At 40.7% G+C, this 13,133-nt stretch overlaps 1 protein-coding gene across 22 annotated transcripts in view; it reads right to left on the bottom strand.

Moving 5' to 3' along the window:
- Positions 1 to 13,133, bottom strand: part of SCAPER (S-phase cyclin A associated protein in the ER) — a 557,109-nt gene that overhangs the window by 2,536 nt on the left and 541,440 nt on the right. For all 22 annotated transcript variants that reach the window (XM_005560160.5, XM_065548231.2, XM_073996464.1 and 19 more), the window contains 2 exons: positions 3,234 to 3,425; positions 459 to 510 (listed from right to left, as the gene is read on the bottom strand). In XM_005560160.5, coding sequence (XP_005560217.3) covers positions 459 to 510; positions 3,234 to 3,425 — 244 coding nt within the window. The remainder of the gene's footprint in view (positions 1 to 458; positions 511 to 3,233; positions 3,426 to 13,133) is intronic.

Here is a 13,133-nt window from a genome sequence, read left to right on the forward strand (position 1 = left end):
TTATTTTCAAAACAAAAGTTCAAGTACTCGAACTTAGGGGGAAATTGTGGGCTACTATTACTGATAACTTTATTCTGAACATGGATAAGGAACCAGACCTATGTGATTTCAGCATTTATGCAAGTAATGTGGGCCAATATTAATGATCTGGCTCCTGTATTACAAAGCAGCTCTTTAGTGATTATTCACCATTTAATATATCTTGCATGAGATGATTATTATACAAAGATATTTGTGCTTTTCTTTTACTCCCATAGATTTCTATACATATTTGGATGCATTCATGCTTCATGACAAAATTGATTTTTTTACTTACTGAAATATAATTGGTATCTGAATCTCAAATGTTAGGTTATGTATAAAATTGTACATACAATGTAAAAGTTCCAGAGGAAAGGATAAGAAAGATGTCCATTTGACTAACACACACATGAAATTTGATTTCAATAGAGACATACCTTTGGGTTGGTAAGGCTGGTTTTCTGCTTGACCTGGAGTCTGTGCCAAATCCTGTATGAGGAGAGAAAAGTGTTTTTCTGTCAATGCTATGAACAGAGAATTTCACTGAGGGTGGTTTTAAATATACTTCTGATTCATGCAACCACTTTTGTATGAATATTTTGGGGCCCAAATATAAATGCTGAAGAAACTGATGTTATGTAGTCCAAGTTCTCATAAATTTAAACCAAACAGTAATGACTTACATCTTGCTAAATTATCACCAGGAGACAGTTTGCTGCCTACTTTGGAAATTATAACTTTTTATCTAATAAACTAGAATTTAAGCCAAATTTGCTATCTTAAAATATCAACAGATTTTGATCATTTTTTAAAAAGTACAAATATAAGAGCCCTATGTATTCTGCAGCTAAATCTTAAAGTCTGGTAATTTTGCATGTAGATGGAAAATGAGAAATGTAAATATAATGTGTAAATCTTCAGAAACCTAAGACAATCCGCTCCCATTTTAATATCATTTTCTAGTAACTTAGTTATAATGTAACACATAGAGGCCTTGAGGAACCACTTTATAAACAAAAATCCTATCTATATCCATTCTCTTTAGCACAATTATTTATAGAAAGAAACTTGATTTAACTCCACAAGTCTAATATGCTATCTGAAATAAACTATATAAGAAATTTTTTTAGCATTTACAAAATTTGTGTGTTAAATACATAGTTTTTTTTTGTAATAAAGGTAGACTTAGTACTTTGATCAATATCAGATCAACACAAGAAATATATATATACTCTTTAGATCCTGATATCATTTGTATCATTATAAGTCATTGTCTATGCAGCTGAAAACATAAGGAACTAAGCTGATACAGAGGAAACTGGTTTCACTCAAACATCACTGTCTTTGTTGAGGGCTCTCTGCCCACACCATAAAAAGCTGCACATCATCTCCCCGAAGTCCCTAGCTCCTTTTCCGGCCTTACTTTTCTCCACAGCACTTATTGCCACAGCACTTAGCATAGCATCTGACATACTATTTGTTTTACTAATTTTTTTTGTCTTTTGCTTGACTGTCCCCCACTTTAATCAAAGATCTGTGGAGGCAGGAATTTTTATCTGTTTTATTTGTTGCTGTATTTTGCAGTGCCTAGAGCAGTCAGTGCCCAGCACACTTTACATACTCAAACATTACCTGTTGAATAAAAGAATGAATAATCTGAATTTAGAAAGAGTACATTCTTAAAATTATCCATAATGTATTTGTATTTTCTTTTCTTTTCTTTTCTTTTTTGATGGAGTCTCGCTCTGTCACCCAGGTTGAAGTTCAGTGCCGCGATACTGGCTCACTGCAACCTCTACCTCCCAGGTTCAAGCAACTCTCCTGCCTCAGCCTCCCGAGTAGCTGGGATTACAGGTGCCTGCCACCACGGTCAGTTAGTTTTTGTATTTTTAGTAGAGATGGGTTTTACTATATTGGTCAGGCTTGTCTCAAACTTCTGACCTCAAGTGATCTGCCCATCCCGGCCTCCCAAAGTGCTGGGATTACAGATGTGAACCACCACACCCGGCCCATAATGTATTTTCTATTTAATTTACTCCTAAGGCTCTAAAAATACATGAAGAATCCTAAGTGTCGATATGATGTTATATACTATAAAATTTCTTAAGATATTAACTGTAAGACAGTTTTTGAAATCCATATTTGTAGATCTGAATATCTAATTTAACTTTTTTCCAGAAAATAAAATGTAGATTCAAACAGAACAATTAAGCCGAAAACAAAACTTTTCTAACGTAATTGATCTAGTTGTGTTTATTAATTATCTAATACAGGATAGTTTGGAAAATGTAAACTTCAAAATGCTGTCTAAGATGAGGGCTCCGGGAACTCCTTGGCTATCCTCGAGTTCACAGCCAGCTGGGCACTATCATATCCTTCTGACAGTGATAGATGTATATTCACCAGAATATGGAAGAATACTAATACAGAACTCTGCTTTCTGTTTCATTATTCTGAAGACCAGAAAGTACTATCTACTCATCACATGTGTGTCATGGAGCAAAAACACATCTTATGGTGGAACATTTGAAAGAAATGGGAGATTTTCAGTACATAATGCTCTACAATGACAAAAAATTTCACAGGATGAGTTAGTAGCAAATGTTAAAGCATAGTCAACTTGGTTTTTCAGTTGACTGAGTTAATTTAGATGTGGAAATAGTACTTTGCTATGGCACTAATTCTGATTCTAGCCCTACAGGATTTAACTGGATCAGAAAAATATAAGGCTGTACTTGAAAGTTGTTTTACATAAAAAAAAATCAATATAACAGGTTTTTATTTTACACATTATGTATATATGAAAATCATATTTAAAAATGTATGACTAGTTTTAATTCATCTTTCTTCAGCAATTATTATCTATTTCCTATAGTTAGAATAAAAGCAAGATAAATACAATAGTTAAAGCCTTAAAGAAATCTGGCAGTCTTTTAAAAACATTTCCTGAGTACGGGTTACCAGTTCATTAACTGGAAAAATATCCTTTCCTTGAATTCCTCCAAGTAGAAATTATGTAACACCCAATTGCGGTTCCACTAATATTTCAGAAACTATGCTGATATTTTAAAAATTAATTTTAGAGCACATAAATATGTAAAGATTTTAAAAGGTAGTATGGAAAGCAAAAATAAACAGCTGGCTTACTTTTATGTTTCCGTTGCATTAGTTTACACATAAAGCTAGACAATTAGGTATAACGTAGAAGGTACCTGAATGAAAGTGGCCAGTAAAACACAGCTCATCTCTTGCTCCAGAATGATCTTGTTCTGATGATTGTTGTAACAAGCAGCGATAAGTGAAGGGAACAGTATTTTGATCAGCCGTGGGTCACTGAAATACTGGAAGGGCAATTGGCAGAGCTTCTGCAGCACTGTGGGGTGGCGGCCGGACTGCACTATCACCTGAAATGGAGGAGCAGCCCAGGTCAGCTGCCAAAACGCCCCGGTCTGTCCGTCACCCGCCTGCAACAGTGTCGACTAGAACCACGGAAAACATGCTGAAGGAGTGTAAAGAAAAAGACTCCTAACTCCATACCAGAGCTTAATTTAAGTGATACTTGAAAACAGCAGAAAAAAAAAAAAAATCTCATTTCCCAACTTAAGGAAAAGATCCTGAAAGTTTTGCACTCATTTAAAAGTTACTATAATCCATGATGAAAGGTGTAGTTGCCACGGAGTTAAGGAGGCCTATGAAATGGATTCAGAATGCACACAGCTTTAACAAAGTGCTCCCCATGCCCCCTTAAAGCAGAGTAGTCATATTCCTTAAAACCTGCAAAGAGCTCACTCACAAGAAAGTAAGGCCCTGCCCACTGCAGTCTTCCCTTAACTTAGCTCACTGAATACACTCAATGCAGATAGATCTATTCTGTATGCAGGTAGGTCCAAGAAAGAAAAGCTAATTCTAAGGAAAATGGGAACAGTTTCAGAAAAAGTTACAGGCTCCAAAAGACCCTTTGTCCAATCTATACTTCTTATCTTTGTTTCCATCAGTGCCACTGAGTCTAAAAGGAGAACTGTTTAGATAAATGAGACTGTTGTCTTGAAGCAGTCTAAGTTTACAACTGTGTACATTTATAGAAATAGGGCAATGCAACGAATGGGCTTGCAGGGAAGCCCTCTTAGTTTACTCCCTAGGCCTCCATGATAAACTAAGAAAGGTCAAAATTAGCTCTGTTTCAAGTAACCTTGATTAGAGAGTTCTAATATGAAAGAGCTGGGTGACCCAAAGCCCACTTCGTGGTATAGGAGGAAGCTCCTAGAAGATTAGGAACACTGTAAACCTAAGGTCAGAACTGTAAATTGTACTTGGAAAAACAATTTTACAGGTACACACCCAGACAGGGCTACATTCAAATTAAAACCAGAAGGACAGAATGAAACAGCAGAGGCAGGAGAAACATAAATTACAGGGATTTACAAGTTTTCAAAGTACTTTTAACAATACTTTAAGAACACACTCTCAGATGATAATGCAGTTTAGTTTAAGAACAAAATCAACAAAGTAATAGTTCACATATTTTCGTTCAATAGCTAAAATGACATCAAAAGCCTTTAGAGACTGTTGATAGGGACTTGTTAATACCTCCAAATCCAGAAGGAATTTTAAAGACTTGCACTGTGTGACAATTCAGCACATGGCTATGTGCTGCCATTTCTGACTCTGGCTGAGAAGAATATGCCCTGTCATTTACTTTATTGATAAAAGCATTTACTTAAATCTTTATTTTAACTATTAGCTACAAATTTTGTAACACAGCCAAATGGTCACATTAGAATTTATGATGATATGATTATTAGAAGTCTTCTTTTTTTCCCCTCCTTGGACAAAAATTAAGAACAAGTTTTTTCTTTACAACTTCATTGTTAAAACGCTATTATTGGAAGATTTGCTAACTGAAAAGATATTATACTAGCCAGTCTGGCTGGCACAGGCACAATGTTAAAGACAACTCCTGGTTCCTGGCATATCAGCACAGAACATGAAGAGCTTAAATGGAACTTACTCCATTTGGGCTCCTGAACCTCACTGGGGTGAGGCAGAGCCCCTTAGGGACCTGTTGGTTCCCTCAAGGAACAGAGCTAGTTATCAGCTGCTGTTTACAGAGATGACCAGCAGTGCAGTGAGATGACTTGCCAGAAGCCATTACTTTTAAATCCCTGGACTGCAGAAGATGCAAATGGATGTAGGCAGTTTGGTTACCCTGGAGTTCTAAGGAATTTTACCCAACCCTACCATCCCATGGCTTGGTTATGAGCCAGAATGGGACATCTAGTCTATGCTGTTTCTCCAACCACATTTTAGACATTGTGGAGACAGGATCAGGAGGTTCGGGAAGGGGCCAGCCCTCAGCACTAACACTCAGTGGGCTAATTCAGGTGGGCTTGTGGCACAGAGGGTGGCAGTCTGATGTCATGAGCACAGATGAACTGTCAGCTGAATTGGACTAAGCACTACCCTTTGCGGCAGGGGCAGGGCTGGGAATACAAACAGCCTGACCTTGATGATCAGGGTTTTGAGTAGGGTTGTCTTGAGAGGGTTGTCTGAGGGGCTTTTTGATAGATGGGGAAATGAGGGCAGGGCTCAGTTTTATTTCATTCCACCATTCACTCTTAGGCCTTAGGTGGTTAAAATGTCACTTGGACTGCTTGAGCTTTCCAAAGTCAGTAGAATCATCATGGGATATGAGAGTCTTGCTCAATGAACAAAATATGCATAATTAAGAGACATCTCAGATTTACACTATGGTGTTCTCTTCATTTGCCTTACTGATGGAGCTGTTACTAAGTCAATAATTGTCGGTTTGTCACCTTTGTCCAGACAAAGGGCTGCCCATAAGTCCTAAGGCAGGCACCACCATGAGCCTGACCAGCCACCTACCTCACCTTTCAGAGTACACAAGGCCAACACAAACATAAAGGGGCTTTCTACAGAGACTCTTTCCAGAGCACTGCACCAACGGCAGAGAATGGACTACCTGTAGATTTCTTTGATGGCCACACCCATCAGCTAGAGAGAGCAAGTAAGGAGCATGCATGGCTTCAATAATAATGAGAAGCAGTCTTTCAAATATGATGTCCACCTTCAGATGCAGAGTAGGGCTCTGAGGAAATCAACGGAATTTCCAACAATATTCAGATCAAAAGACATTGAAATTGAACCTTGTTCTTGGATGTGATTCTTAAACAGGTGCTAACTAAAGAGCTAGGAGATCTGGGTTCTTGTATTTATTTACCAACTGGTTTTGTGACCCTGGGCAAATTGCTCCATTGCTCTGGATTTTAAGGTGGTGAATTTAAAAAGAAGTAACCTTTTTATTGATGACACACACACACACACACACACACCCCTATGGCCATTCACCTACCTCGCTTAGGTGAATAGCTCAGTTTTCACAAAGTGTATACACTGGTGTCACCAAGTACCCAATTAAGAATGAGAATATGACCCAGAATGTTGGATCTTTAAATATATTATTTCTGACATACAAATGGCCAACAAGCATATGAAAAAATGCTTAACATCACTAATCATCAGATGAATGCAAAATAAAACCACAATGAGATACCATCTTACACCAATCACAATGGCTATTATTAAAAAGTCAAAGAATAACAGATGTTGGTGGGGATACAGAGAAAAGAGAATGCTTGTATGCTGTTGGTGGGAATGTAAGTTAGTACAACTTCTATGGAAAACAGTAGGAGGTTTCTCAACCGAAAATAGAACTACCACCTGGATATCTACCCAAAGGAAAATAAATCATCATATAGAAAAGACACTCAAACACTTGTATGTTTATGACAGCACTATTCACAATAGCAAAGTGATGGACCAACTTAAATGTCCATCAACAGATGACTGGGTAAAGAAAGTGAGGTATGTATGTGCATATATAAATACACCATAAAAATACTACTCAGCCATAAAACAACAACAAAAAAAAAGAAATCATGTCTTTTGCAGCAACATGGATGGATCTGGAGGCCATTATCTTAAGCGAAATACTCAGAAAGTCAAATACCACATGTTTTTGCCTGTAAGTGGGAGCTAAATACTGTGTACACGTGAACATATAGAGTGAAAGAACAGAAATGGGAGGGAAAGGTGGGAAAGTGGCAGGGCAGTGAGGAATGAGAAATTACCTGATGGGTACAATATATACTATTCAGGTGACTGTTACACTGAAAGCCCAGACTTCATCACTATGCAATATGTCTGTGTAACAGTACACTTGTACCCCCTATTTTAAAAACACATGGGAGACATATAAAAATAAATCAGTAAATAAATATAATCTTTCTCACTGAAAATTATATTCCTACATTTTGAATTTGGGAGAAATCATATGGCAACTCTTTGACTAAACAGAAAACACGAGAGAGTACTTCAAGGCTTCCTTGGAGCTATTCCTGATCGTTCTCTGGAGAGAAGACAGTGGGTGCACAGCTCCTCTTTCGGTCTTCAAAGCAGGGGCTAGTGGGCACCTGGAAATCGTAGGTGAATTTTCGGTGGAGGGAAGAAGCTCATAGATTCAACACAAAACTATCTTAGTTGGCTTGGACTGCCATAACAATATACCACAGACTGGGCCACTTAAACAACAGAAACTTATTTTCCACAGTTCTGGAGGCTGCAAGTCTGAGATCAGGGAACCAGCATGGTGGGGTTGGTGAGGGCCTTCCTGGTTTGCAGCTGCCTTCTTGCTATGTGCTCACATGGTCTCTCCTTGGTGAGTGCATTTAGAGAGCGAGATCTCTTCTTTCCTTTTATAAGGCCATCAGTCATACTGGATTAGGGCACTGCCCTTACAACCTCATTTAATTACCTTCTAAAGGCCCTATCTCGAAATACAACTACATTGCAGGTTAGGGTTTTAACATATGAATTTTGGGAAAGTAGTTCATTCCATAGCACAATCCTCATCATTTCTCATCAACTTCAGCCGGAATTACGTTCCATTAGCAAGGCTACCATTTCTGGGGCCGGGCGCGGTGGCTCAAGCCTGTAATCCCAGCACTTTGGGAGGAAAAGACGGGCGGATCATGAGGTCAGGAGATCGAGACCATCCTGGCTAACACGGTAAAACCCCGTCTCTACTAAAAAATACAAAAACAAAAAAACAAAAAAAAACTAGCCGGGCGAGGTGGCGGGCGCCTATAGTCTCAGCTACTCGGGAGGCTGAGGCAGGAGAATGGCGTAAACCCGGGAGGCAGAGCTTGCAGTGATCTGAGATCCGGCCACTGCACTCCAGCCTGGGTGACAGAGCAAGACTCCGTCTCAAAAAAAAAAAAAAAAAAAGCTACCATTTCTAAGCAGGTGCATTGCAGAGTCAGTTGAGTGGCTTTTCCTGGGCCAATTGTCTCTCAGTGGCCAAAAGCCATGAAGCTACAGCTCAAGAGTGCTGGTGTTAGGCAGCCCCGGGCTCTAGGTCTGGCTCTGCCCCCTGATCTGCTATAGTCACTTAACTAATTTGAGCCTTAGAGTCTTTACAAAATGAGGGTAGATGGCAGCCTTCAGGATTTAGATGAGGATCCAATGAGACAGTGTCTGTGACCGTAAAGTACAGAACAATGTTAGTTATGAGTGTTTGGTTAGCTGACCAGTTCTGCTGCTCTGAGTCTTCTCCTGCTAGACCTGACTGCCACACACTTTCAGGATCAGAATCCCCCTCCCTGTGTGAGGCTTCCTAAATGCTTTCCATCGTCTTGTCCCCCTCCCCCATCGCCCCAGCCACATCTCTCCATAGGACTACTCTTCAGAGCACAGGGTCTGGCAGAGGCAGGCCCTACTCTCTGGCTGGGACTCATCAGCAAGTTTCATGCCACCTGGGAAGCCATTGCTGAGGTCTCTCCCTGGCCTTGCCTGCATGGGAGAGAGCTGTGCAAACAGTGCTGGGGCTGCCAGCCAGGATCTTGCAGTGTCAGAGTAGGAAATGTATTCTGACAGCTCTGAAAAGAAAATCCAAGAAAAGCATGATCCAAGAAATACAGGTAAGTGGTACAAAGAAACAGTGACTTAACTTACTGTGCATGTCTGTTTTGAGGCTGTTGTGTTAGACTTGTCAACCTGAAAACAGAGCAGGAAGAGCCAAAGCTAATAGGCTGGTGTTGTGGACTCCTGATTGAGGGCAAGGATGAGCTTCCCTTGAAGCACTTAAGGAAATCCTTAAGCCCAGTAAGTCTTCCCAGGCAGCACAGCCAAAGGCAGCCTTTCTTTTTCAACCCAAAGACATGGCAGCAGCTATCACATAACTAAGTATATGTAGCTGAATCCCAAGTTCCAGAAGGGCAGGAACTATGTTTTTGGTATTGAATCCTCCATTGCTCTGCTGGGGGCGAGGCACAGAAGGAGGGCCTCAAAGTTACTGGAATGAATGAAATAAAGTGACAAGGGGCCCCTAGTTAACAGACTAATTGGTGCCTTGCCTTGGGGGAGAATCATACCACATCTCATCTCATGAAATACAGATGGCATTTTTTGGATTGAAGGCTTCAGTGGTGTCTACATTACCTTAGGTCTGCACATCAAGTCCCTGAAGAATATATTTTGTGATAAGCTGTCTCTCACCCTAAAAGAAAATTAGGATTAGAATCCTCAGGATCCTGGGCACCAACTCAGGGATCCCTGGTCTGGTTAAAAGAAGAGTTCTGGAGGCCAGGCGCGGTGGCTCAAGCCTGTAATCCCAGCGCTTTGGGAGGCCGAGACGGGCGGATCACGAGGTCAGGAGATCGAGACCATCCTGGCTAATACAGTGAAACCCCGTCTCTACTAAAAAATACAAAAAACTAGCCGGGCGAGGTGGCGGGCGCCTGTAGTCCCAGCTACTCGGGAGGCTGAGGCAGGAGAATGGCATAAACCTGGGAGGCGGAGCTTGCAGTGAGCTGAGATCCGGCCACTGCACTCCAGCCTGGGTGGCAGAGCGAGACTCCATCTCAAAAAAAAAAAAAAAAAAAAAAAAAAGAGTAGTTCTGGAAAAGCTCCTCCCACTTTTTCAGGTGTGGGCAACACTGGTGTTTCACTTGGTATGAAGGAATTCAAGGTCTTCCAGGACAATGCTTTGCCAAAACCTCAGTTAACACAGCAGAAAACCTCTTACTGGCAGAGACAGTACTTAGTAGGCTATAAAGCCCCTTTACCTACATTATCCAAGTCTCTAAACTCTGAAATGGGCAGACATGGATGACTATATTCTTACAATGGGGAAACTAATGCTCAGAAAGTTCAAGAGAGCTTGTCCCGGGTCCTTATTGGCGGAGCTGGGCTTAGCAATCTTATTATTTTGAATGCCGGATTCTTCCTCACCTCAAAGGCCCATCTATGGCCGCTGGACTCATGAGGCCACTCCTTCCTGGGCAGAAGGGCTCTCTGTCACTAGGCCTGAACTCACTTCCATGACTGGCTGCCAGCCAGCTTCTTGCATGGCTCTGCCAGTCCGGATGAAGATGAGGATGACATACTGCCATTCAAATAGACAAACCAGCTGACACAGATTAACACAAAAGACTTTTTTCAAAAAACCTATACTCTTCTTGGCTTGGTATCAAATAACCAGTTCTTGGTTATGTGCTGGCTGTGCCAAGGGTTTGTCTCATATTATCAGATGTAAGAACTTGAAAGAGAGGAAGGGTTGTGATGGGGCTAGATTCTCAGGAGTGAACTGTTGGAACATGTGACTTCAAATTAGCACTGTCTTAGGATGGCCATTTATTTGGATGCCTCTGGAGCAGCCTTGACAAGTTTTGAGTGCCTTGCAAAACTTGTCTTATATTTTTGAAACAAATGCTATCATGTCAAATATATTTGTAATATTACTACTTGGTATTGTATGTAGAGTGTTACCCAAAATTTAACTTTTAAAAAAGAAAGGAAAGTGGAGGTGGGATAGTGAGTGGTCACGAATCTGGATTAAAAATGCAAATTCTCCTGGAAAGAGTTTGCAGATTTCACATTTGTAAAATGATAATTGTCACATTCACTCCATAAAATTCCAAGGAGTGGCTAGGAAGGCCCAAGGAGAGTCTATCACGTTGTATAAATGTAAAACAGCCTGATTCCCTCACCCAGAGGGACCTTTTCCTCCAACTGTGACCACATGGAATTCAGTCAAGAACCCGAAAGGGAGCAAGCAGGCCTCTGAGCAGAGAGATTAGTCCATTCATCAAATATTTGCTGAGCATCTACTCTAGCCAAGCATGGTGTGAGGCACTGGGAATGGAATACTGAACAAATCAGAGGCATTCTTGCCTTCACAGAGTGCCCAGTATTTCCACAAAATCCACGCCAGTTACTTACAAGAAAATCTTCCAAACTCCAACGCAATCTACCAAGTCACATTTCAGAAGCAAGTCTAACAGAAGTGGGCTTTCTGGCCTAGATTAGAATGAAATCAGCATTTAGAAAGGACACTGCTGGTTTAAGTAAATTGACAAGAGGAAGAAGCACCAGCTGACATTAGTAAGTGAAGGTGTGAGAATTAAAATTATTTTAAGCAGACATGAGAATTCAAAAAGTTGCCTAGAACCATTTGGTGTAAAAGTAAGTATCTCTACCCTTTTCAGTTGGTCTTGAGAGAGCATTACTGTATTGTAGTAAAATATCTTGTTATAACCAATTATCCTTACTTAGTATGCTGCACTTTAAAAATCTGCTTCCACATACATAATGATAATAATGTGCCTTAACATCGTAGTAGGAACTCATTTCTTAAGGCATCAAAAATACATAATGTATTCAGCATAATTGGTTTAAGATGAAAGGAGACGTCATAATATTGTAAAAGGGACTGGAAAGTTAATGTTAAACACTTTTTTTTTTTTTTAGATGGAGTGTCACTGTTCTCACCCAGGCTGGAGTGCAATGGCAATCTCTGTTCACTGCAACCTCCACCTCCCAGGTTCAAGCAATTCTCCTGCTTCAGTCTCCTGAGTAGCTGGGATTACAGGTGCCTGCCACCATGCCCAGCTAATTTTGTATTTTTAGTAGAGACGGGGTTTCACCATGTTGGCCAGGCTGGTCTTGAACTCCTGACCTCTGGTGATCCACCCGCCTCAGCCTCCCAAAGTGCTGAGATTACAAGCATGGGCCATCGCGCTCAGCCCACATATTGTTTTTTAAAGGTAAATTTGGTCATTTGAAAAATTCACTTATATGGGAATAGTTTATTCCCTGACCATACCAAACTATGACACTAAATAATAAAATACAATAAAAATTAAAATAAAGTAGTAGTTTCTTGCTCCCTCTTTTTTTTTTTGAGATGGAGTCTTGCTCTGTCGCCCAAGCTGGAGTGCAGTGGTGCGATCTCAGCTCACTGCAACCTCCGCCTGCCGGGTTCTAGCAATTCTCCTGCCTCAGCTTCCTGAGTAGCTGGGATTACAGGCACATGCCACCACGCCTGGCTAATTTTTGTGTTCTTAGTAGAGATGGGGTTTCACCATGTTGGCCAGGCTGGTTTTGAACTCTTGACCTTGTGATGAACCCACCTCAGCCTCCCAAAGTGCTGGGATTACAGGTGTGAGCCATTGCGCCCGGCCCTTGCTCTCTCTCTCTATTATATAATCTACATACATAATAGATAAAATCATGATGTCCTATAGTAAAATTTCCAGCTCTCTAGAACTCATTATATTCAAGGAAACAACAGAAAATGGTCAAGTTCTGTTTTACCTACTTATACTCTGCCTCTTCTGGTTTTTCTAAGACCTAAGAGTGATCCTGCATTTTCTCCTTATTTAGGAGAACTCCATCAGTGGTTTTAGAAAGCTCTCCATATTGCGTTATTTTTATTAGTTGTTTTTGTCCCCACAGGGCCCTCTGGCAAGTTTCTAAACACTTACATCACTGGGACCCCAGCCCTGTGCCTGCCACGGACCAGAAGGCAGAACCACATACGGCCCTGCTCCAGATACCAGAGCAGTTGTTTAGGCAAAGACAGACTGCTATGAATCCCCAGTTTCAACAGTCTCAAGACTGTCTGCTCTGTAAGGATAGCCCCCTATATTCACTGCTGTACTCCTAGTATTTGGCATAGTGTCTAGCACAGTGCCTGGAAAACAACAGGTGTTCATTAACTATCTGGGGAATGAATGACTGAGGACCAAATCCCT

This window comes from Macaca fascicularis, chromosome 7, assembly GCF_037993035.2.
Source record: "Macaca fascicularis isolate 582-1 chromosome 7, T2T-MFA8v1.1".
In the NCBI taxonomy this organism is placed as follows: Eukaryota; Metazoa; Chordata; class Mammalia; order Primates; family Cercopithecidae; genus Macaca; species Macaca fascicularis.